Source organism: Aegilops tauschii, chromosome 5 (assembly GCF_002575655.3).
Source record: "Aegilops tauschii subsp. strangulata cultivar AL8/78 chromosome 5, Aet v6.0, whole genome shotgun sequence".
Taxonomy (NCBI): Eukaryota; Viridiplantae; Streptophyta; class Magnoliopsida; order Poales; family Poaceae; genus Aegilops; species Aegilops tauschii.
The window spans coordinates 3057587-3084432 of record NC_053039.3 but is presented as its reverse complement, the minus strand read 5'-3'; the positions used below and the strand labels follow the sequence as shown (position 1 = coordinate 3084432).

General features: G+C 45.5%; 1 protein-coding gene and 1 long non-coding RNA gene across 4 annotated transcripts; one reads left to right on the top strand and one right to left on the bottom strand.

Moving 5' to 3' along the window:
- Positions 1-1081: 1081 nt before the first annotated feature.
- LOC109755988 (uncharacterized) lies at positions 1082-9577 on the bottom strand. 3 transcript variants are annotated; one of them, XM_040388639.2, is made up of 10 exons: positions 9325-9577; positions 9180-9220; positions 8907-9036; positions 8599-8804; positions 8228-8386; positions 7339-7497; positions 6944-6988; positions 5419-5482; positions 5201-5305; positions 1082-1665 (listed from the first exon to the last, which is right to left on the bottom strand). In XM_040388639.2, exons 1-10 carry the CDS (start codon positions 9380-9382, stop codon positions 1412-1414), a joined length of 1221 nt encoding a protein of 406 aa, XP_040244573.1. In that variant the 5' UTR covers positions 9383-9577; the 3' UTR covers positions 1082-1411. The 3 variants fall into 3 exon arrangements, with proteins under 3 accessions (XP_040244573.1, XP_020170451.1, XP_040244574.1); XM_020314862.4 differs by lacking the exon at positions 1082-1665 and adding an exon at positions 1930-5114; XM_040388640.2 differs by lacking the exon at positions 1082-1665 and adding an exon at positions 1930-2217.
- A 1593-nt stretch (positions 9578-11170) lies between these two features.
- LOC120963774 (uncharacterized) lies at positions 11171-12721 on the top strand. The gene is made up of 3 exons (XR_005755491.2): positions 11171-11355; positions 11729-12048; positions 12349-12721. It is a non-coding gene; the product is annotated as an uncharacterized lncRNA (long non-coding RNA).
- Positions 12722-26846: the final 14125 nt, after the last annotated feature.

Below are 26846 nucleotides of genomic sequence, written 5' to 3'. Positions count from 1 at the left end.
GTCTCCCTCCTACCTTTCCCATGTTCGAGCCGTCGCCGCCGCCACCCTTGTTCCCCATCCTCAATGCCGGTCGCGATCCGCCGCCCTAGATGTCGTCCAACCCGTCCCCGACCGCCGCGACAGAGGCTGCATCTGCCTCGTCCGTCGGTGTCCGGTCCTCGTCTTCGTCGTGCAAGCCGGAGAACATCGCCCGGAGGAACCATCGACGCTGGCAGGGAGAGAGGGAAGCAGCGGCATCGCAGGGAGCGGATGCGGACATGGACGAGCAGCTGTCCCCCACACCGCGCCCAGAACCCCTCACCCACCACATCCGTCCACTGGCGCAGATTGCGCCGTCGGACCAAATTGGGACAAAGGAGGATTTAACGGCCGGTTGGGGTATTTCGAAGAGACGACAATCCAATGGGATCTCAAAAAGACCAAGACATTTGGAGAGATTGAGCTTGAGAAGGAGAGGTTGCAGCTCGCACGAGACGCGGAGGATGCGGAGACCATGTTGGCGGACGAAACCCTCTTGGATGAGCATGCAAAGAAGTGGCTTGCGGCGAAGAAGAAGGCGATCAACGACCGTAGGGAGTACGGGGCGGCGAGGGCGGCTGTGGCAGCAGCGGAGCAATCGACAAGGATACAGGCGGAGCATTGCGGCCTGGATGCAGGCGGAGCAGGACACAAGGATGGCCTTAAAGCAGGCGGCATGGATGGCGTCTGGCGAGTGATCCGCCTAGCTAGCGAGGCATTCGTCAAGTTCGGATATTGATTTCATTTTAGCATGTCCGGATTGTTGAACTATGATTTGTTTTGTTTTGTTTCAAACTAATGAATTCGGACAATTTGTACCGTACGATCGACATGTATGGTGCATGGATTTGAGGCTCCGTATTTGAGGTGTGTGGATGTGCGGCAGCCCACACAAGGGGCCATCCGGTGCTGTCCACGGACGCGCCCGCGGGCGTATAGGAGGTCGGATTTACCAAGTCCAACTATAAATGCTCTTAGCAAAGCTTTTCGACATGGTTTCTTCTGGCTGACCACGAAGCAGGACGCAGACGATCTGGGCAAGAAATGCAATGAGTGCCAGTGCTTCACCAAGCAAAGTCACATGCGAGACACATCCCTCAAAACAATCCCTGTCACTTGGTTGTTCGTGATCTGGGGGCTGACTTCACCAAGTGGATCAAGCCAAGCCGGCCGGTTACAAGGCAAGCCCTGGGGCCGGCAATCAAATGCATATCGGAAATCTTACATTGTTTACGGGTCCTCTCTGAAGCCTACTCACAACGCCAAACTATTCTACTAGTTATACTCCCTTCTTCTTCATGGTTTACGGGTCTGAGGCCGTCCTCCCCAGCGATCTCGAGCATGATGCACCTTGAGTAGCTAACTATGTCGAGGCAGATGCCGAGCTGCAGCATCAAGATGCAGCATCAAAGTCCTCCTCGCTGACCACTCCATGCCTTTCGGCCATTCGTAGGCAGGTGAAAAGCAGGTCTCCAAGTTTTAAATCCTTTCCTTCTTTAGACTCATAATGAGCTGCTACCATTTGTTTAAGATGCTTAGCCGAGAGGCGGACATTGAAAGTCCTACACTTCCCATCAGGTCGACGAGCAAATAGCACTTTGAGATGACACTCCATGAGTGTCACCGTGGCATTGTATGCACAGTCGCCTATAAATAAACCGAAATAATTTACTTAAAAATATGGTCTAGGAAAACATCAAGAGTTTACTTTGCCCTTATTAACAGACTAATTGAATTTGACATCACTATATCTACACCCCCATTCTGGAACTGTGGCCCAATTACATACAGAACCCAAACAAGATGTTACAAATAATATTAGTAACAATATTAGTTGTAATAGAATTGAACATTGAATATAATACAGCAAAGAATAAAATATAGTATACAACAGAAAAAGAAGGATCACAATAAATTAAAGAATTTAATATGGACACAGTCTGCCAATACTAAAATTATACATTACAAAGTGTCAAATATATTGGAATAATACGTTACAAAATGTGTATCAAACAACATCATTTATTACAAAAGAGGTACAGTGTCAAATTGGTAATAAAAAGGGAACATAGCCTAATAAGACTCTAGACCTAATACTAATACTCCTTAACATGACATACTTGTTAGCAGGCAAAATACTCAACACCAGCAGCAAACACAGAACGGGCAGAATCTTTGGTGGGTTTTGTTGCTGTCCTCCTAAAATGTTAGCCAAACCATGTAAACCTACCTTTCAACATGGGGCTGAAGGTGGACATTGTCGTATAAATTATCGATTTAATTAATCTAAAGTTCTGAACCACAAAAGGGCCCAATGCTAAGTTTGGTGACGCTGTCATGGGCATGCCGGATGGGATGCCAAACAGGAGGAAGCATTGTATGGTGGTCATCGGTAAGAAATGTGGCCATTGCAGAGGATGGCGAAAAGCTGAAAACATTGGAAGACAAGGTGGGCACAGGAGAGGTGCAGGGAAAAGCCAAGTGTCTCAACAGTCTCCAGCTTGTGCCCCTCTGGGTCATTTCCATCCATTGCATGCCAAGGCAGCAAGTGGAAGCCGATGCCAATGTAGTAAGCGCACTTGTACACGCAGGATGCACCAATTGCAAATGTGTGGACGGTGCTCGACCTAATGACCCATGAGCTACGCCGCCAAGACCTGGCTCAATACGTTACGAAATGGAGGCATAAAAGCACAGGCGCAGATCACGGTGAGCCCCATGCAATGAGTCTATTCAAAAATATTAGGGCCCACAAAAGAATCAGCTTAGGCAGTAACCATGTTAGCCGTCCCTACTCTACTAGCCTCACTAATCATGCTATCCAGTTAGTGCGCATGGTTACATGCAGTAAACCAACCTAAGCGGCAAACCAAGTAGGCCCCTTAGGCCCTAAAATGATCTCAAGTTCATTTTCTTGTCAAATTTTATCAGTTATGCTTAAACAAACTGCTGGGAGTGAAGCAAAGCGAGCTGTGAGTGAAGGCTATATCTGGATACCTAGTGGTGGAATGATGATGTTCAGAAGGCTATTAGGGAGAAGAAAGATTGTTTCAGACGCCTATATCTGGATAGGAGTGCAGACAACATAGAGAAGTACAAAATGGCAAAGAAGGCCGCAAAGTGAGCTATGAGTGAAGCAAGGGGTCGGGCGTATGAGGACCTCTACCAGCGGTTAGACACGAAAAAAGGCGAAAGAAACATCTATAAGATAGCCAAGATTCAAGAGAGGAAAGAGAGAAACATCTATAACCTCATTTTTCGGGCAAACAAGCTGCCAGAAGAATGGAGACGAAGTATATTAGTACCAATCTTCAAGAACAAAGGGATGTTCAGAGTTGTACTAATTACCGTGGAATTAAGCTGATGAATCATACAATGAAGCTATGTGAGAGAGTCATTGAGCACCGCTTAAGAAGAATGACAAGCGTGACCAAAAATCGGTTTGGTTTCATGCCTGGGAGATCGACCATGGAAGCCATTTTCTTGGTATGACAACTTATGGAAAGATACAAGGAGCAAAAGGACCTGCATATGCTGTTCATTGACTTGAAGAAGGTCTACGATAAGATACCACAGAATGGCATGTGATAGGCCTTGGAAAAACACAAAGTCCCAGCAAAGTACATTACCCTCATAGGGCATGTACGACAATGTTGTGACAAGTGTTCGAACAAGTGATTGCGACACTGATGACTTCCCGATTAAAATAGGACTGCACCAGGGGTCAGCTTCGAGCCCTTATCTTTTTGCTTTCGTGATGGATGAGGTTACAAGGGATATATAAGGAGATATCCCATGGTGTATGCTCTTTATGGATGATGTGGTGCTAGTCGATGACAGTCGGACGAGGGTCAATAGGAAGCTAGAGCTATGGAGACAAACCTTGCAATCGAAAGGTTTTAGACTTAGTAGAACTAAAACCGAGTACATGAGGTGTCGTTTTAGTTACTAGGCACGAGGAGGAGGTTATCCTTGATGGGTAGGTGGTGCCCCAGAAGGACACCTTTCGATATTTGGGGTCAATGATGCAGAAGGATGGAAGTATCAATGAAGATGTGAACCATCGAATCAAAGCCGAATGGATGAAGTGGCGCCAAGCTTTCTAGCATTCTCTGTGACAAGAGTGCCGCAAAAGCTAAAAGGCGAGTTCTATAGGACGGCGATTCAACCCATAGTGTTGAATGGCGCTAAGTGTTGGCCGACTAAAAGGCGACATGTTGAACAGTTAGGCGTGGTGGAGATGCGCATGTTGAGATGGATGCATGGCCACACAAGGACCGAATCTGAAATGATGATATACGAGATAGAGATGAGGTAGCGCCGATTGAAGAGAAGCTTGTCCAGTATCGCTTGAGATGGTTTGGGCATATTCAGCACAGGCCTCCGGAAGCTCCAGTGCATAGCGAACGGCTAAAGCGTGCTGATAATATCAAGAGGTCGGGGTAGACCAAACTTGACATGGAAGGAGTCCGTAAAAAGAGATCTGGAGGACTGAAGTATCACCAAAGAACTAGCCATGGACAGGGGTGCGTGGAAGCTTACTATCCATATGCCAGAACCATGAGTTGACCGTGGGATCTTATGGTTTTCACCTCTAGCCTACCCCAACTAATTTGGGAGTAAAGGCTTTCTTGTAATTGTTGTTGCTGCTGCTTAAACAAACTGCTGAACAAACTTACGCATAAATTATTACCCCCGTCCACAAATGTAAGACGTTTACGTCTTACATTTACATTTTACTTTTAGGTCACTACCTAAAACATCTTACATTTGTTGACAGAGTACTATCATATTAGCATATTTTCTTGCCAAATCTGGACAATTTTATTTTCATTTCCAGTAACATGATTTATCCTATTTAGATCAAATTTAGTAAGAAGAGTAAGCTTTTGTCCAAGGGAGGGGCTAGTTCATAGAAAGGTTGCAAAACTAATTTAATCTACTCTTGTGTCTTCTTTATCCTCCACCATCTCCTCTGCCCTAATTGTGCACCTTTATTTGAGGTCACAACAAATGAGCCTATGAGTGTTTCTCACAACATGCACAGAGCCTTAGCGGGATATCATAGATAATGTAGTTTAAAGTCCACGTGTGTGCTGGGGGAATCAAATCAAGAAACTCAGCTTATTGAGTAGAAGCCATAGTATTTTATAAATGAATAATCAAAACACTGAGCACTTACCTGATATTTGCATCCGAGGCAGTGGTAATATGTGCATTTTCTTAAAAAGTCTTTTTCTCCAGCTCAAGATAAATCTGAACTGTGTTCGTTGGAAGTTCTTGTATACTACAAAAGAGAAAAAGATTTGCAGTGTATTTAGTTGGGAACATATTAAAATAAATTCAGGACCTCAGTTAGAGTACCATTAAGGATGCAACATGTTAAAACAGAAATCATACTGTATTCTTCCATATGTCCTGGTTGGGTTACATATATTGAATCTGGACCAGCTCCAAAGATTTCCTGAAAATGTTGCAATTGTTAAAAAACAGTACAAGAATAGGGAAACCACAGATTGTGTGAGCGGTGTGCACAGATGCATGTATGTGTCAGTAAGAGAGGGGAAGAGACAGACATCCCAAAAATCTAAACAAACTGGACATATGACAAAATATATTCATAGATCAATAGAAAGCTAAATAATAACTGAAGCACAAACTAGAAGATTGTTGAACACAAGTAGCTATCAGTTTTTATTGATACAAAGAAAAATGATTACTAAATGTTTTCACAGTGATCCTATGAAATAAAATACTTGATGTTATGATATCCCACCCCTTCAACCCCTGTTCTTGCTGAGTGCTGTACTCCGTAAAGTTAAGTAGATATGCCACAATCCTGGTGACTCAGGCCCAAAATAAATGAGGCCCAAGCAAGTATAACCAAGTATAGATATAACCAACTAACTTTCCAGAGTTTTTGGTCTAATAGGTTAAGGTCAAGGTTCGCTTTTGGTTACAAAGTTCAGTCTCCAAAAATTGGAGCAGCCAAAATTATGTTTAATTCCAAAAATTTAAGCAAACAAACCAAGCTGAGCAATTGCATTCCCCTGGTTTGTCTTATCAAAACAACGAAAGCGTTGCGAGTAATAGAAACGAATTGCATGCTTTTCTTTACCTCTTATGTTATTATTAGAAAAGTATCACAGTTGTCACCCGTTATGTGGACATACGGCTGGTCCAATTGATATATTTTTTGAGATAAAACTTTATTCTGCAGACAGTTAGAGACTTGTGGCGCAAACATTTAAACAAACGATGCATATATCAAAAAATAACTTGTGTTGCAAGGCACAATCAGTTGCTAGTATTCTATATCTAAATAGCTAGCCCCCAATAACATATTTCATAATATCAAATATCATAAAAGTATATTGCAACCCATTACCGGCGCAACGAGTGGGATATTATCTACTTACCAATGTATGCTTTAACAACAGCCGCAGCCACATTTATTTGTTTATTAAGCAATTCATTCAAGCTACTTTATGGCTCAACACTCATGATCAATGTTGTCTGGCTATTACAACTACTCGGTTTGTCATCACTGTCCAGGTATCGTGTTTCTTCTCATACCCTGTTAACTGAACGAATGACATATTTTATTTGGAATGTGCTTGTTACTACCAGAATCCCTCTATGGTAGAAAGATTGGTAACACTCCATTTACAAACACATGATGATGCTAAAGAAAAAGCTTTTTACACAAATAATAATTACTTGAAACTTTTTAGCACCAAAATCTATAGAAATATGAAGCAGCCTCAATAGCAAAAAATACATGGTAATAAGGGAGTATTCTCATTTTCAACATATAGCACAAATTATGTCACCCTTGAGAATACCTAATCGCCCATAAAAATATCGAAGGATTCAAAAGCAGAGATTCTGAAGGTTGAATCAGATAAAGCTTATTATATCTTACCTGATCTATATCTATCATCCAGTTGTTCAATATGCTTACTTTTACCTGAGAGAAACAATACGCAGAAGAAAGTAATGATCATTATTCAGTAAACTATAATCTATCAAAAAACAATATTTGAATGACAGAGGTTCATTGCATTAAAACCAAAAGAACTCATTCAGTTCAGGAAGAGCATTCTTGCATCATGAGGAACAGAGCAGTTAAAAACTCAAAGAATACTGCAATAGTTGGCCAATTCAGTCATTTATATATACACACAAAGACCACCCTGGTCTACTCACATTCTGCAGGCATCGCAATATGATCACCCATCTTTTGGGAAAATAGTGCTATCTCATGGCAGAGCAAATCAGCCACTATAAAAGGCAATAATACACTAAACACATTAGTACCTCTTGAATTAGGGTGCTTTCTTCATCTGGCATCTGCTCATCAGCCCTATTCTCGTGATTCTGACCCTTTATCTTGTCAGTTTTCTCCAAGGCTTCAGCCATATCAATGTCAGGCTTGAAGGAAGCAAATTCAGCAGCCATCTGGCCAGTGCTCAATACCTAACCACAATGACAAACGGGAGTATGTCAGTGCATGGTTGGCTGCTTCAAACTGTACAAATACCAGACAAAATGACACGGCATATTACAGTTTTGATCTTGCCAATTTCCTTGAGTGTCTGAGAGCTCAGAATAGCAGCCTAGACTAGAAAACCTTGTTCAACCAAAATTCGCAGCCAGATGTAGGGAAATAGAAGATACTGGTATTTACAACACTACATAAATATAGTAATTGGAAAAATCGTATACCTCACTACCACCGCAAGTGAGAGTATTTAAGGTATAACTGATCAGGGTTGTTTGTTCTGAAAACAAGTCGGGTGCCCCGAGTGATCTGGGTTATCCTACGTTTTATCCCTGTTTCGATCTTTTTTCGACTATAGGGGTCTTGTAGCACATGACACCTTAGGCGCACACTTTACTCGGGGAGTGGGCATGATGCTCTGGCTAGAACTTATTTAGGGCTAAGATAAATGAAAAGCTTGCATTTACATGTGGTGCAGATTTGACTAGATGAAACAGCCAACAAGTTTGGCAGCATGAACATCATGGCAAAACTAAACCATACAAAGGGATCTACCAAGGTAAATATCAAGAGCATACCAAACATGCCAGTGGAAGACAAGAGCAAAACAAATTTCTAAATGCAACAGTTAAGTAAAAGGGACTCAGCGAACCTTGTAATAATCACATGAACAGTATCCAAAATATAAAGAGGGGACTGAAGTACCTTTGTAGATGGTACTGGAGAGACTGCTTTAGGGCATGACTTCTCTGTTATATATTGAGCACCCACTGGCTTCATTGGAGTATAAGCTTTGGCAAATGTCTTCTTTACCTCTTCCTGTGCCTCCTTTGAGTGGAACTTATGTGCTGCTGTGGTCCTCTCCTACAGAAGTCCCGTACATAATTACAGAACCCAAACACACACACTAAGTAATGTGAAAAACATGTCGACTAGAAGCATTCCATGGCAATGGTTCATCTAATTCACGGAAATTCAGTGAATAGAGTTGCACGCAATAGAACTGAAAATCATATAAATAACCCATAGATGCATTGCTACAATGTTGTATGCTGAAGGACTTGATGGTTGCAAACCTGTGGTTTCACTTTCTCGAAGTCCAGTGACATCAAATGTTTCAACCCGTGGATCACATAAAACCTGTAATCTGGCTTCTCAGTGACAGGATTCTCTAATAAGTAGAGAGATTTCAGCTTTGGGAGAGCAGCAAGAGGGTCAATCTCCGCAAGACTTGTGATATCATTGTTCATGAGCACTAATGTATGCAGATTTGGTAGAAGTTCTACATGAGAGTAAAACAAAGGAAAGTGAAAAAAATGCCATGGAGCAAATTATGCAAATGGTAGAATCACATGCCAACAAGACAAAATAGTGTTCCTCTTACCACCAATATTTGAACAGATGTGGTTGATTCTGTTGTGACTAGCAACTAGAGTTCCTAAGCGATTCAGACAAGGAAAGTTCCCAAGCTTGATAATCATGTTTTCTGACAGGTCAATCGTATCGAATTCGTCCTGAAAACAGGGACAAGTGCACTGTTATGAACTAAACCAAGCCAGAGCAATTGCAGCGCTGTGGGGGCGCCAGGCTAATAGATCCAGGTTTTCATGTACCAGTTCGGAGAGCAAAAGGATAGGAAGGAAAAGGCGGAGCTCACCTCGGTGCCGCCGAATTCCTCAACCGAGCTCATCTCTCTCCCTGCAGCAGCGAAGCAAAGAACCTTAGACGCCGATGTGGGGGCGGGCGGGGGAGGAGGGGCCTATGGGTGAGGGGAAGGGAGCATGGGGTGTGGCGCGGCGAACCTCGGAGGTCGAGCAGCCGCTCCTTGACGGCGGCATTGATGACCTTGAGCACCACCATGGCGCCGCGGCGGAGAGGGGTAGGCGCCGCGGCGGAGAGGGGGCGGCGCCGCGGCGGAGAGGGGGCGGCGCGGGCGAACCCTAACGGGGACAGGAGACTGGCTCGCCTTACACCCGCGGCCGGCAGCGGAGGGCGAAATGAAATCCGGCCGCGGCGGGGAGGGGAGGAGGCGGGGCCGCTTGCCTGCCGACTCGCTGGAGCCGGGCTGAGCGGGACTCCTTTTTCGCGAAACGGGTCACCCTTAAGGAAACAGTATATTACGGACAGGTCCTTGGGAACATAGACGCCAAGGGGGAACGAAATCACAAGGCCAACGCGCCGATCCAAACTGTTAGCTTGTGTTCGTTTCAGTCTAAACGGACACAAATCACAATTCAACGCATCGATCCAAATAGATGAGTGTCTGCTTTTTGTTCGCGCGTGGCACATTTGTCATTTCCCCCTCTCCCATAGGCAGCCAATAGCCCAACACACCCAGCCACCCTGCCCTCGCCGTCGTCCCTAGTTCCCGCCGGTTAAACGGACGCAGCCCAGGCGGCCGCCTGCACACCCCCCCCCCCCAACCTCCCCCGGCAGCTCGCCACACCCGATGGCCGCTCTTGCCGGCGTTGGTGGAATGTTTTCGCCGCCTTCGTAACACACCCATGGCTACAACACCCCCTCGCCACCGCCGCTGTTAGCAACGCTCTAAGCTCGACGCCCTCGCTCGCCGGTTGCCGCCACGGTCACCTCCATGCCCGTTGCCTGGTATGGGAGAGACGCGGGGCTCTTCACCGGTCAGCTTCTAGCTCCACGGCTGTGAGGTGTTAGACGTTCCGCCTGTAAGGTACAGATGGATAGTGACGATGAGTACTTTTTCAACAGCTTCATTTGCGATTCGGATGATTCGTCGTTCGACGATGAGGAGATTGTGGTTGTGGCTTTGGTCATCCATGACCACATTAGTAGGCAGTAGCCGATTTTTAGGGGTTGGATCCCGGGGCATACTCCGGCATTGAATCGCAATAGAGAGAGCGACCATTGCCTACTCTGGAAAGGACTACTTCGAATCCGCCGACCCACTCTCCAAACACAGCATATTCCGGCTCCACTTCTGGATGGCTAGACATGTGTTCAATCCTATCTGGGAGGGGATGGCTTATGATAATTATCTCAAATGCAAGGAGGATGCACTGGGAAAGGTTCGCTTCTCCTCTTATCAGAAATGCAGTGCAACTATTTGGATAGTTGCATACGGAATACCCGGTGATCTTATTGACGAGTATGTCCGGATGAGCGATTCCACGTTCCTAGAATCCATGTATAGGTTTTGCAAGGCTGTGGTAGCAGTATTTGGACCGGAGTACCTGAGAGAACCAACTGCTACAGATACATACCGGTTGTTGGTGATCAATGTCGATAGGGGCTTTCCGGAGATGCTCGGTAGCATAGATTGTATACACTGAGATACTCACCTTGGCAATGAATAGATTATGGGCTATTTTTTCTTTTAGATGTATTTGTGACATTTAATTTTTATTTGATTTGTAAACTACGAGATTTTATTAGGGTTAAGAAACTATGATATTTGTATTTGGTTGAATTATGTGAACTTTGCGCAATGTTTTTGATATGTACACAGAAAGGAAAAAAATTATGGCCACACGGACGAAAATGCGTCGGTGTGTTGGGCGCCCTGCCAATCTTATGGGAATCATTTTGACATCCATCTGTTATATCTCATAATTAAAATATTTAATAATTGCTAGTTTAATCCGAACTTACTTTAAGAATTATTACACCAGTTCTGGACAACTTGGAGCATCCAGATCAGGTTCCTCTGGTGGTACTCCCGCGGCGTGATCACACCAGTTCTGAGCCTGGTGACTCCAATGCTGGCTATGGATGCGGACAGCATGTTGGCGGCGCTAGCACGGGCAGGCCGCAGGGCGACGGTAGACGGCGGCGGCAGGCTTCGACGACACCCATGACAGGTAAGATCTGAGGGGGAACCGAAGGTGCTGTGGCGTGCTGCTTCGAAGTTGGCCGGGCCAGTACTTTGACTGGCTAACTGGATCGGAGACCAAGTAGCAGGCACTGCTGCTCTTCCTCATCCTCCTCCTTCCACCTGTTGGACGCATACCCTCTGTCCCGGACCCGTGTGCAAGAACAGAGCAGGAGCTGCTCCGTCCATGGAAGGCCTCGAGTTCTTCTTCGAAAAGGCTGATTCAAGACAATAATGCTTGTACTATCCGGTTAAATATGTGGTTGGCGAGGCATTGAACACCCTCCCCGTGGAGTCATTAGGTTTTTATTTACCTTTTGCTAGATCCAGGGTAGCTGATGGTTTGAATCCTGCATTTGTAGGTTGCCGAGGAGGGATGATGTTGGTAGCATGTTAGCCATTGGAGTTTTAGCTGAGTGGCATCCTTGAGAAAGATCTTGCTCGCCTGCTACCGATTCCAAATATTCAGAGGATGCTGGTGAGTAAGTGGTTCAGCTGGTCACAGGGAATGGAAGCTACCCGGGAGGCACAACAGAGACAGAAAGACTGGATGATCTGTACTCTAGGGACACTGAGATTGTGGCTGATTCAGATGTGCTGCAGCATTCAGAAACTGTGCTGGAAGAGGGGGCGAGGAAGGAGTTCGCCCTAGAAAGTACAACGGTGGCTGCTGGAAGGAAAGGTATTGTTGCGACTTGGCAAATCTGTTTAACGGTGTCGCAATCTTTACATGTGAAAAATGAACTCGCGCTCTTGTGCAGAAATAAATTCCATGAACTTGATATATGATTGATATCATTACTTTTGGCCTATGTAGTTGTTGTTCTCATAAATCGTGCACGGCTGTGCGGTACGGCAGCTGTTAGTTTTCTGAATTTTGTTTCGGCAAAGATCCTTTGTTCTTTTTCGGTCCTCGTGTTTTTCATAAATAATTCAGAATTTAGAATGCTGACGCTCATGCAGGTGGTTGTATGATGTTCAGGGCAATCCGTTAAAAGATAACAGGCGATCATCATGTTGCGGCTGCACGGCGATGATAAGGCTGCTCCAGTCAGATGACAATGGGTGTTATGTGGCCGAGCACACGACAGATCACAATCACCGATTGACAATTATTTGAATGGGCTTGGAAGCAAACTTGCGTGGAGCCTGGCTCTACTTAACTTGTTGTACACGAGACGGCATATGTGGTCGACCATAAAATTGCTCCCGGTGTACCTTGGGCTCCTAGTTTTTGTGTGCCAAAAAAAGTAAGCAAGCAGGTGACTCCTTAGGGTGAAGCGATTGAGAGCTTTGGTGTGTGACCCTGGCATCACTGTCAAGCTTGCGCGGTTCGGATGTAAGTCTATTCTTCTGAAATTTTTTTGTTATTCTTTATAGAGTTGTTGTTAGAAATAACGCGGCCGTGCGACCGAGCCGGATCAGGTTGGCCCAGGATAATGACTGACCCGTGGCAACATCAGCTGTTCCGCTTGCTGTGGCCGTATAGTTAATGCGCCCAGGCGCTAGTTTTATTTCTGATCGATACACCAGCTATACGGCGAGATATACAACAACCAGCGTGAATCCACATGCCAGCGGATGGATATGATTTCGAGATCAGCTGAGCCTGGGCTCAGAAACGAATATCCCCAACAGTAGTAACTTAGCAGAAATAATATGTGGAAAATTCGTAGGCACTCGATTGGTGAATTCGTTGGATGATATTCATCATATAACAGTCATAACCTAGGGCGAAACAACACTAGCTCCAGTTCATAAAATAATGTAAGCATGTATTCCGTAAATAGTCATACGTGCTTATGGAAAGAACTTGCATGGCATCTTTTGTCCTACCCTCCCGTGGCAGCAGGGTCCATAAGGAAACTAAGGGATATTAATGCCTCCTTTTAATAGAGAACTGGACCAAAGCATTAGCACACAGTGAATACATGAACTCCTCAAACTACGGTCATCACCGGAAAGTATCCCGAATACTGTCACTCCGGAGTTTACGGATCATAACGCGTAATAGGTGACTATAACTTGCAAGATCGGATCTAGAACATAGATATAATGGTGAAAACATAAACGGTTCAGATCTGAAATCATGGCACCCGGGCCTGATGCGGCTTGAACTACGTCAGTATTTCCCCAAAGAGGAAGGGATGATGCAGCACAGCTACGGTAGGTATTTCCCTTAGTGATGAGACCAAGGTTCTCGAACCAGTAGGAGAACCACGCAACACTACGTAAACGGTACCTGCACACAAATAACAAATACTTGCAACCCGACGTAAAAGAGGGGTTGTCAATCCCTCCCGGGTAAAAAGATATATAAAATGTAGTAGATTGGATAAATAGATCTCGCGGGAACGCGAGATAAAATAAATAATAATAAATTGCAGCAAGGTATTTTTGGGTTTTTGGATTAATAGATCTGAAGATAAAAGCAAATAAAAATAGATCTCGAAGGCAAATATGATAAAGAAGATACCCGGGGGCCGTAGATTTCACCAGTGGCTTCTCTCGAGAAAAATAGCATACGGTGGGTAAACAAATTACTGTTGAGCAATTGATAGAAGTTCAAATAATCATGACCATATCCAGGCAATGATCATCATATAGGCATCACGTCCAAGATTAGTAGACCGACTCATGCCTGCATCTACTACTATTACTTCACACATCGACCGCTATCCAGCATGCATCTAGTGTATTAAGTTCATGAAAAAACGGAGCAATGTAATAAGAACGATGACATGATGTAGACAAGATCTATTCATGTAGGAATAGAACCCATCTTGTTATCCTTAATAGCAACGATACATACGTGTCATTTCCCCTTCTGTCACTGGGATTGAGCACCGTAAGATCAAACCCATCACAAAGCACCTCTTCCCATGGCAAGAAAAATCAATCTAGTAGGCCTAACTAAACCAAAGATTCAAAAAAGAAATACGAGGCTATAAGTAATCATGCATATAAGAGATCAAAAGACTCAAATAACTTTCATGGATAAAAACATAGATCTGATCATAAACTCAAAGTTCATCGGATCCCAACAAACACACCGCAAAAAGAGTTACATCAAATAGGTCTCCAAGAGACCATTGTATTGAGAATCAAGAAAGAGAGAGGAAGCCATCTAGCTACTAACTACGGACCCGTAGGTCTACAATGAACTAGTCACGCATCATCGGAGAGGCACCAATGAGGATGATGAACCCCTCCGTGATGGTGTCTAGATTGGATCTGTGGTTTCTGGAACTTGCGGCGGCTGGGATTGTGTTTCGTCGACTCCCCTAGGGTTTTTGGAATATTGTGGTATTTATAGAGCAAAGAGGCGGTGCGGGAGGTGGCCGAGGTGGGCACGCGCCTGGGCCTCCTGGCGCGCCCTGGTGGGTTGTGCTCCCCTTGGAGCACCCCCCAGGCGCTGCCTTGGCCCATCGGGTGTCTTCTGGTCCATAAAAAATCTCCGTGAAGTTTCATTGCATTTGGAGTCCGTTTGGTATTGATTTCCTGCGATGTAAAAAACATGCAGAAAACAGCAACTGGCACTTGGCACCATGTCAATAGGTTAGTACCAAAAAATGATATAAAATGACTATAAAATGATTATAAGACATTCAAGATTGATAATATAATAGCATGGAACAATAAAAAATTATAGATACGTTGGAGACGTATCAACCCACACCATCCATCCACCGTTGACCCCACCTCAGTTCGTTGGACCTCCGACGAGTCCCTTCCCTCGGCATGCCAGACATGGCAAAGCAACACGCGACTACACATATTGCACACCGAGATACGATGTCATTCACTAGTGCCAGCAAACCTGTGCACCCGAGCATCTCTAACCATGATGGACACTAGCGCATGGTTAGGATCGAGAAGCCTAGCGGCACATGTTGTAGGCCCGGTTGGCTGGGGTGCATGACATGGGTCCAGATGAAACGCATGGGATCGCGTGGATCCATATTCCCCTGCTCGGTACCGGACAGCGGGCATATGCCAGACGAATCCAAGCGGTCGCTGACGAAGCTTGGATGCCATGTGTTATGTGCATGCTGAAATTCAATATTTATATGAATTATTAACATATGAAAACAATAATTCAAGCATCTATGTAAAGGTGTAAAACATAATCTTTAATAAAAAAAATGAAATATGACACATGCACACGCAATTTGCCAACAAGTCACTACTAGGGAAAAGCTTATAGGCAAACGCTTACTAGTAGCGAGGGTTTATAACCCTCGCTACTGCTACTTACTAGTAGCGCGGGTTTTTACCCCTCGCTACTACTAAGTTGATACAAGTAGCGCGGGTTTTTAACCCGCGCTACTACTAAGCGGTCTCTACCGTGCCCTCCCGGGACATGCCATAGTAGTAGCGAGGGGTACAAACCCGCGCTACTACTAAGTTGATAGTAGTATCGCGGTTTTATACCCCTCGCTACTACTAAGTATGAGGTAGGTGAAATCCCCATATCCTCGGCCGAATCCCTCCTCTCTCCCTCACTTTCCCCCTCTCTCACTTTCCTCCTCTCTCCCTCGTACTCCAGCGGTGGCCGCCGCTGGTACACTCTGCTTTCTTCCCCCTCCCTCTCCGAGATCCCTTCGGTGGGCGGTCGCCTGAGCTCCTCGCCGCCGCCAAGATGCGGAAGCGCGACCTCGACATCCTCCTCCTCGCCGCCTTCACCATCTTCTTCTCGCTCCAGGTCAGCCCTCCTCCTCCTCCCCCCTCTCCGATTCGATCCGGAACCCTAGCTGACCCATCCCCCCTCCTCCGGCAGCACGAGGGCGACTTCTCGTTCCGGGAGGCGTGGTACCACCTGTCGGACGACGGGTTCCCGATCAAGCACGACGTGGACCGCCTCCCGCCACCAATCTCAACGGCGACGGCCGCCGCGAGGTGCTGCTCCCCACGCACGATGCCAAGATCCAGGTCCTCCAGCTCCCGGCCCACGCCGGGCTGGCCTCCGCGGCCGCCCTCGACGGCTTCCACAAGGCGCGCGTCATGGCCGAGATCTCCTTGCACGATTGATAGCACGCACGGGGTCGAGATTTTTTTTGGTTTTTCAAATTAATAGTAGTAGCGCGGGTCACAGACACGCGCTACAGATAGTTAGTACTAGCGCGTGTCGAACCCGCGCTACTACTAACACATGTACTAGTAGCGCGGGATGCACCGCGCGACTACTAGTTGGCTGTAGCGCCGTAGTAGTAGCGCAGGCACCCGCACTACTACTAGCTTTTAACCCGCGCTACTACTAGGCTTTTTCCTAGTAGTGAGTGCACCTGTAGTACAAAAAGACAGCATGTGCACGTATCCCACCATGCCTTCTACAATTTTGTTCCATGTTTTTTCGCCACATATCTTTGGAAGGAAAAGCAAAAGAATGTGATTTTCCCATAATAAACCGTTTTGGAGAGATGGTTGCAACCAACCAAGATAGATAGTGCGTGGAAGTTGTCCTCCGTGGGGAGATTACATCGACCACTCCTAGATTATAGGGCGAGGCCACCGTGAACGTGATCGTGATAGGGTGAAGAAGGATTCTTTTTTTCGAGGGAATGAAGGAATTTTGTGGGTTTACAAAAAGGAATGCACCCCTTTTTGAGGGACAAAAAATGCACCTTATAATGTGTTATTAATGAAATTATAATTTAACAGAAACCTTGCAATTTTCAAGCAATTTAAAAATAACTTACTTGTTTTGGAAAAAAATGTTGATAATGCGATAGTCCATTTTGTGGACACTTACGCGTAGTGGTGCATGTTGTGGAAATCGGGGTGAAAGTCTTGTGCTAAGCTGTTTTGCGGGGTGCGACATATGAGTCTACACGGGGAATGCTTGGCTTGGGGGCTGGCGTAAGTGGTGTGGGTCTGGTGCCTAAGTTGTGCGCCACGTGGGTCTAGACGGCGGGGGGTGCATGGTTTGGATCTAGCTACCTTGAGGTAACGCGTCCGGTTTGCGCACTGAGTGCGGACCCGTTCCTCCATTTTCATCGATGATTTGTCTCGGGTCAACGGAGAACAATCCAAAAGCGCATGCAAGGTTCCGGCCTTTCTCGGAGCCCACGCGTGCCATATTTGGGACATTTGCCGCATTTCTAGGGTAGTATCCTAAAAAATTCAGGATCTATACCATGGCCACATGAAATCATAGCAGGGATTGGGGTGACAGTCCCATGCTAAGATCTGGTCCATATATGGGCCATGTGCTACCAATGGGAAGGGCCACCTCAGAGTCGTTATTAAGGGCAAAAATGATGGGTGTCGTCTGCCGCCGCTATAATCCGTGCAAACTCACGAGGGATCGGAATTTCTTGGGACCTTTCACGGTGTGGGGTGTGGTCGAACATCAAGAGCGGCACGCATAAGCCTTCACATAGGTTGTGTGTAAACGAGACCAAAACGCATCCTCGAGCTAGCCATCGAGAGGGAACGAGTCCGGCTTGTGGACGGAGAGCGGGGCCCACCCCTTCATCTGCTTCGACACTCTGTGCCGCAAGATGTGGGCCCTAGCCACCAAGGCATGTCCCGTGCGCCGCACGCCAACTAGACCCACACCATGCACGAGGTGGTGTGAACGTGGCCAAAGTAGTACTAATTAAGTTATCCCAAAGTCTAGAGCTGGCCGCTCCGCTTCTTGCTTATCAATCTCATCGTCGGCCGCGTCGTCCTCTTCCCCATCCACAAATCCACAGATAGGCACAAACGAGGGTTTTCTCCTCCCACGCCTCACCGCTCGTCGTGCACCCTTCCCATCGCCGCACCTCATCCATCAAGATGTCGCGCACCTCCGCCGTCGAGATGCCGCGCACCATGGGAGGGATGGACCACGCCGGGGGCGACGCCTGGGCCGTCGGCGAGGGGTCGAGCGGGCAGCAGGGCCGTCTTGACGTCCTCGCCGCCGTCCTGGATCTTCATCCGGAGTAGGTGGTTCCTCCGCCGGTGCAGGTGACTCTTCTGCCGCGGCTGCTGACTCCTGCACCCGAGCCCGTGGTCGACGGCGACAACAACGGAGAACATGTCAGTCATTTATCTTCCTTTTTGGGCCAAATCCAAAGTTTTATCTGTTCAATGCTTTCCTCCTTTTTGGGGGAAGACCAGGGTTTCTGTTTTCCTTTAGTCGAAGAAATCCATGCCTAGATTTTGTAGATCTAGGTTCAGGGGTAGGTCCATATGGGTGCATGGGTGTACATCTGTACACCCCAATTTCTTGGTAGAAAAATAAGGAAGATGTATGCAAGGTAAAAGGACTAAAAGCGGTGTACTTTGTTCACTAAACTTCATGCCAATTCGTATAAAACTGCTTGATTGGAGCCCAATTACCGTTGATTTCATTGTATGGTCATGCAGTAAATAATCCTCATTTTTTGCCATTCATGTCAATACTATCATTATGATGGAATAGAAATTATTTTCACATGAACATTTCAGATATTACTCCCTCTGTATCAAAATTATTTGTGGGTTTTTTGTTTACGATATAAATTTTTGAACACCCTAGTGTGAAATCCTGGATTGGCTGCTGTCTAGCTAGGTTACATTTGTTGAGCCATGTGTATGTCATTTTCTGATCTATATAAGTTATTGTGCTAATAATCCGGCACGGGCGGGCTTGACGTCCTTGCTGCCGTCCAGGTTCTTCGGTCGCAGCAGGTGGCTCATCAGCCGGAGCAGGTGGCTCCTCTGCCGCAGCCGGTTCCTCTGCCGTTGGTTCCTCTTGTGCCCGAGCCTGTGGTCGCTGTCGACGTCGACGAAGAAGACGTTAGTCATCTATCTCCTTTATTATTATTGTAAAATCCTAGGTTTTCTCTGGTCTGTCGTTTTCTCTATTTTTGGGGAAGGCCATGGTTTCTTTTTTTCTTTAATCGATGAAGTGCCTATCTAGATTCTATAGATGTGTTACGTAACTTGCTAGGTTACATGTGTTGAGACCTTTAGAGGTTATTTTTTGACCTATATAAATTGTTCTGCTAATAATCCAGCTAGGGTTGGTTATTGTGCTTATACTACTTCGTAGCTGCACCTTGGAATTGAATTTTGTATGCAGATGATTGTGATAATAACATAAAGATTGATTTGTGCTGAGCACGAATTATGCACTAGGCAAATAAGGTCTTAAAATGTAGAGTATATGTTTTGCTGCTTTTGTTCTTTGAGCACTGATCTTTGGTTTTAATTTAATGATCTACCTAAGTGATTGTGACAATGATTTTAAACATTGATTATCTCTAAGCAGCGGCTAATGCATAAAGAAACTGGATTTCATCACTGTTTTACTTGAGCATTGTTAATTAGTTTCTTTGTAAATACAAAATTTTGGATCGCTTCTTGTCAGAATTCATAATAACTACTTAGCTAGAATGTTGAATAGTTAAGGACCATTGACGGCCGGGGTATCAACATGGGAATCTGCCACGACGATAACATGGGGACTTTCAATATCCATGATTCTAACCACACAAAATCTATATGTTACTAGATACAGTGTGGCTCTTTTATGACAATGGACTGGATGCAAGAAAGCAACATGTCTTATTTATATAACAATTTGTGGTTAGCTAACGAGATCCATAAGATAGACAACTGGCGGTATCTTTAAGATAGAGAACCAGGAAATAGTAGCTGGATATGGTAGTCAAATCTTACTACTTGACTAGCAAATATATCAGTAGCAAGGGCGGTGTGTTGGAAGCTTGGAGAATACATATGTAGTTGATTTTTTACTGTTCTAGAGACGACTCTTTTTTTTATATTGCTAAATACATACAACTCACTACCTATTTTATCGAGTCATGCAAATCATCCATGTAAGTTTTAAGTCTTGTTTTTGCATTGGTACATCTTTACGCAGCTCTGCCATGGTACATCATCAGTTCATGCATTTTACGTCGTGAGTGAATTTTTTCATTAAGTCGTGTGCTCTCATCGTCATGGTAACTGTGTTGGGTGCTTGGCACATACATGTATGGTTGATACTTCATTATTTTCTATTATATGTTATCCCATTGGTTGTTTATGTAGCACCTAATAAATAACACACTTCTTTCATCAAGATAATTTAGGGTTTTGGGTTTACGCTATCATCTATAATATTATGTTTCATAGACTCTGTGCCAGCTGAATTCCCATTATTTACGCAACATTTTTTACTACATGTACATACTATATGAAGACATCGATAGTGACGAAGAAGGCCAGATGATCTACAGGAAACGCAAGGGGAGGGAGCTTGTCGGTGGTGTGCATGCCAGACTTGTCAGGCCTAGTGCTGGGGGCTACGGATGCCCTTTCTGCAACCGCAAGGTTAATAACACACGTATGAGTGTTATCCAGCATGCACTCGGACGAACCGCTAGCCACGCCCATGGCTATGCTTCCAGGATGGCACACGCCGCGCTTGCTGAGTTCTTGGAGAGGGTTTAGGGCAGTGCACACACCCTGGTAGCTAGAATGGAAGCTCTTTTGGTCTGAACTAGGTTAAGTACTACCTTAGTTTGTGGTATGTTGGTGAGACTTTATGGATGAACTATGTTAAGAAGTACCGTATGCTTACTGTTGAACTATGGTACAACTATGCATGTTAAGTTGTGTGCCGACTACATCTAACATACCAGTGCAATGCAATTGCAGCCTTGAGCTGCAATCAGCTTGGTAGATGGAAATCCAAGCTTCTCTTATATCAACCTGGGATTGGAATATTGATGCTTTAGTACTCCCTCCGTCCCAAAATTCTTGTCTTAGATTTGTGTAAATACGGACGTATCAAGTCATGTTTTAGTCAAAATTTTAGGATGGAGTATTTCTTGTTGTTTTTTCAAATTATTGTCACACGCTTGTTAGTTTATGACATCACGTGATGACATTGCTAGCATCGCAAATGCATGCGAGACATGACAACTATCGATGCATGGCTTGAGGGTCTAGGCGGCCAACGGTGCATTGTGTGATGTCTAGATGGCCACGGGGACCATCGTGTTGGTTGTGGCGTGGCTACATGATGATCACAAAGTCTCGATCCAAGTAATACTAGAACCATCGTGTTGGTTGTGGCGTGGCTACATGATGATCACAAAGTCTCGATCCAAGTAATATTAGAACCATCGTGTTGGTTGTGGCGTGGCAACATGATGATCACAAAGTCTTGATCCAAGTAATACTAGAATGGCCTCTGCGTACACTTCTTTCTCAGTTTGAAATTTTTAGATCACTTGATGACAATTTGATCTAATGTTTACCCCGCAAAAAAAATCGATCTCATGTTTCACAAGTCTTGAGCACTATGGTTTATGTACAAAATTTTCAATCCCCAACCCATCCACCCCGGACACGATCTTTGGATTGCATCACGTAGATGTACAAAATCCAGTTCCTAGCGCCTGCCCCAAGCACCTACGCTTGTGATTTTTTTCCAGGATCCTAATTAAGCGCATAAATAAGCGCCGCTGCATTGAAGGTGCCCAACGCCGACCAATCAATTTGTTCACAAGTATTTCCGCTATAGTAGGTAACTAACAATTACTCCCCGCATCTCTCCCCCCAGGGTACACTCTAAAACCATCACCACCGCTAACACGCCCGCCTCCCTGCCGCCGAATATGAAATCCACTCGTGGAGGTCGATTGGTGTCGTGACAGATCGTGGCCATGGACGTGGGGTGCCTGTCAGGGACGCCGTCGTGACTGACCGTGGACTTGTGGGGCCAACTACCGACGTCGTCGTCCATCGCATGGATCATGATCCCCACGAGAAAGCTTTGGACTACTTGGTGTCCGACCCAGAGAAGCATCGTGTCAACGAGGAGGTGCACTACTCCGTCGTCGATCACAAGCAGCAGCACATGCACGGCATGGACTGGAATTCCGTTACGGTAATTTTATTTTTTTAAACCTAGATCTGTCTTCAAGTTTAAGGTTAGAGGTTAATCATTAAACCATCAATATGTTGTTGAATAGGCATAATGGAATCTAGCTCTAAATATACTGTTGACCATCAGTACGTAATGATCATTATTTATTCAATCAATCTTTGAGAAATTAATGATTCATCCAGTCCACAATTTAGTGCGTTTTTGTTTTATGCTAAAAGTTAGACATCATAAAGGTTGTCCATGTTTATTGACATTTTTTTAAAAGTACATCATATGATTTATGCTTTCATATGGATTTGATATTGCTTTTTTCTCCTTAAATTTTGAAAGTTAATAAATATTTATTTTAAAAATAATTTATAGGCACTACGGTATGGAACTTAGGGAATATTAGGTACTGTAAACAATGGTGCAGCTTATATCATACATAATTTAAACTTGCAGCATTGTTCTGATGATTATGCAGACATTTCCGAAGGAGAGACGGATGCACACACTCAGAAAACCGTTGAAGAATGGCAGAATGGACAGTGCAACGTGCTTAAGCTTATGGCGTATCGTTGCGCGTTCTGTGGCAAATATCTGGACCCGGCTTTCGTTAGTATTCTTGAGCACGCCGAAGGCGTTGCCAAAGGCTACCAAATGAAGCATGGTGTGAGGGAGAAACACAAGGCGGTAGCCCAATATCTTAGGAATTTGTCAGACAAAGAGAAAGTCTGAAGAAGGCGTTATGGCATGCCAGAGAATAGACGAATAATCGAAAACCTGAAGAAGTTCTGGTTGGCATAAGTAGTCATTTGCGGTTGTTGTATTTTTTTTGAAAATACCAATGAATATTTTAATTATCATAGTTTTTGCAAAAATGTTACATTTAATAAATTTAATCATAAAATGCATACAATTCAATTATTGATTTTTTCAAATATTTTTAACCTTGCATCTAATAGTCTACCATTTTATTGGTTAACCATTATTTTCATATATATACTATGGAGTGCTTAAAATTATTCAAGATCAATTGGTGTTCTGAAAGACTCCTGCACATGCAATATGACAACACTGTATTTTTAGGGTTTCTTCAAAGCTCGCCTGTGGTGGTCCTACTGGCTTGGTCATGCTGGTCTTTTCTGTTTGGCCAGAATTGGTAAGCTGCCAAATCTGCATCTGATCCGGCCCAACACTTTGTTCCTTTTGTGGGCCTGTACAAGTGGGAGGAAGAGAGAAAGGCGAGCGATGGCCCCAACCCCAACCCCACCCCCATTCCCAATCCCACCACACTTTGTTCTTTGCAGAGGCGACGCGGAGGGCGACGGCTAGGGTTTGCCAAGCCGTCACCTTGGCTGCCCCCGTCGTCGTCAAATTGGCTGGATCCGCGAGGCCACTAACTCCCCCTACTCCGGCCACGATTCTCCACCGCTTCGTCCACAACAAGGTCCGACAACGGCACCTCTTCTCCCCAATCCCTGGCCGCGTGATAACCCACAAGTATAGGGGATCACAACAGTTTTCGAGGGTAGAGTATTCAACCCAAATTTATAGATTTGACACAAGGGGAGCCAAAGAATATTTGAAAGTATTAGCAGCCGAGTTGTCAATTCAACCACACCTGGAGATTAATTATCTACAGCAAGTAATCAGTAGCACAATAATATGATAGTTTTGATAGTAGTGACAGCAGCAATGGTAACAGTAACAGTGATAGCAGTAATTTTGTAGCAAGTGTAACAGTGATGATAGCAGCAGTAACTTAGTAGAAACAATATAAGATAAATTCGTAGGCATTGGATCGGTGACTTGTTGGATGATATTCATCATGTGACAGTTATAACCTAGGACGATACGACACTAGCTCCAGTTCATCGATATAATGTAGGCATGTATTCCGTAAATAGTCATACGTGTTTTATTAAAAGAACTTGCATGATATCTTTTGTCCCAACCTCCCGTGGCAGCGGGGTCCATATTGGAAAGTAAGGGATATTAAGGCCTCCTTTTAATAGAGATCGCAGAGATCTCCCGGGGACGGCAAGCACTAGAGCGCCAGCCGAAGGGGATGTTTTTGATGATGAGGCGCTCGCCGCCGCCGGGCTCCAGGTCATTGATGAATCGAGCGCCAGCAGCGGTGGTTCCCAAGAGGAGCTGCTCCTCCGGGCCATGAGCACCAATTTCTAGAAGCTCCAGGCGCTCCATCGTGCCTGCCAGGACAAGGTGAACTCCAGGAGCACGTCGCTCAAATGCAAGTCTGGTTCGGCGAGGCCCGGCAGGAACTGAAGGACGCCCAGGATCAGCTGGACGAGCGCAAGCGAGAGCTCCTCCCTAGCAAGCTGACATCAAGAAGGCCCAGGAGGCGGCGAAGAAACAGGCCGACAAGGACGAAGCTGATCGGCGGCAGCAGCAGGCCTTGCTGGACACCGAGGAGGAAGACCTTGTCACTCGTGAGCAGGCGCTTGCCGCCACGCTTCGCGGCAAGGATGAGGAGGATGAGAGGCTCATCGCGCAGCAGACCCGGGAGCTGGAGCAGAAGCACAAGGATGCACTGGCCCTGGACCACACCGGCAACATGGAGAAGCTGGAGCTGGAGCGGGAGCAGCTGAAGGAGGAGGTCTCAAAGCTGACGGAGAACAAGGACACGGCTAACCGCACTTCAGCGGATTTGCAGGTCGCCATCTCCGACAAGACCAAGCTGATCTCCGAGGCCAACAATTCCATCGGTGATCTGAAGCTGAAGATGGACACCTTGGAAGGGGCGCTTTTAGAGGGAAAGGCCCGTGAGGAGACCCTGAACAAGGCTCTTAAGGACGAGAGGCAGCTGAAGAAGGATGATGCTGCTGCCCACAAGGACTATATGGACAACGTAAATCCCTGGATCAGCCGCCTCAACGACGTTGCAGAGAAGCTCACCACGCAGCTAGCCGTCATGGGCATGCCGAACTTCAGGTACTCCTAGGAGGCCAACATAAGCCCCAACGCCAAGCTGACCTTGTTCTTCGAGGGCGTCCTCGAAGCCCTGGAGCAGCTCCGCTCCAACCAAGCGACCTATCTGGCCAACGAGGCCCGGAAGCTTTGTCGGGGCGCCCTGACCAAGGTGCTCACCAAGGCGGCGTTCTGGAACCCCAGCGTCGACTTCGCCAACACTCTTGAGAGCCTGCCGGAGGATGCGGACCTCACGATGCTCGAGGAGCGTATCGAGCCCATCATCAGCTGCGTCGACGGAGTCAAGAGGTTGGAGGGCCAGCGCTGGGATTAGCCGCCCCGTTTCTCATTGCTGCTGCGAGTTCATGCCCAAGACAATTTTATCTTAAGTTAGAACTGGGGCAACCACTGATGTAATATAACTTTGCAGTATTCTGAAATAGTGCATGCTATCTTCCTGTTTGATCTTTCTTTGTATGTATGCACCCTACGCTTAGTTGGATAGGTTTGCTGGCGCGTAAACCCATGCTATGGCGCTTTGAGGAATGGATCCTTAGCAGCCTGCCGGGGGGCGCTTGCCGCCGGGCAAGCTGATGTCTACTACACAACCTTCTTCTTGTAGACATTGTTGGGCCTCCAAGTGCAGAGGTTTGTAGGACAGTAGCAAATTTCCCTCAAGTGGATGACCTAAGGTTTATCAATCCGTGGGAGGCGTAGGATGAAGATGGTCTCTCTCAAGCAACCCTGTAACCAAATAACAAAGAGTCTCTTGTGTCCCCAACACACCCAATACAATGGTAAATTGTGTAGGTGCACTAGTTCGGCGAAGAGATGGTGATACAAGTGCAATATGGATGGTAGATATAGTTTTTTGTAATCTGAAAATACAAAAACAGCAAGGTAACAAGTAATAAAAGTGAGCAGAAACGGTATTGCAATGCTTCGAAACAAGGCCTAGGGTTCATACTTTCACTAGTGCAAGTTCTCTCAACAATGATAACATAATTAGATCATATAACAATCCGTCAACATGCAACAAAGAGTCACTCCAAAGCCACTAATAGTGGAGAACAAACGAAGAGATTATTGTAGGGTACGAAACCACCTCAAAGTTATCCTTTCTGATCGATCTATTCAAGAGTCCGTAGTAAAATAACACGAAGCTATTCTTTCTGTTAGATCTATCCTAGAGTTCGTACTAGAATAACACCATAAGGTACAAATCAACCAAAACCCTAATGTCACCTAGATACTCCAATGTCACCTCAAGTATCCGTGGGTATGATTATACGATATGCATCACACAATCTCAGATTCATCTATTCAACCAACACAAAGAACTTCAAAGAGTGCCCCAAAGTTTCTACCGGAGAGTCAAGACGAAAACGTGTGCCAACCCCTATGCATAATTTCACAAGGTCACTGAACCCGCAAGTTGATCACCAAAACATACATCAAGTAGATCACGTGAATATCCCAGTGTCACCACAGATAAGCACATGCAAGACATACATCAAGTGTTCTCAAACCTTAAAGACTCATTCTGATAAGATAACTTCAAAGGGAAAACTCAATCCATTACAAGAGAGTAGAGGGGGAGAAACATCATAAGATCCAACTATAATAGCAAAGCTCGCGATACATCAAGATCGTGCCGAATCAAGAACACGAGAGAGAGAGATAAAACACATAGCTAC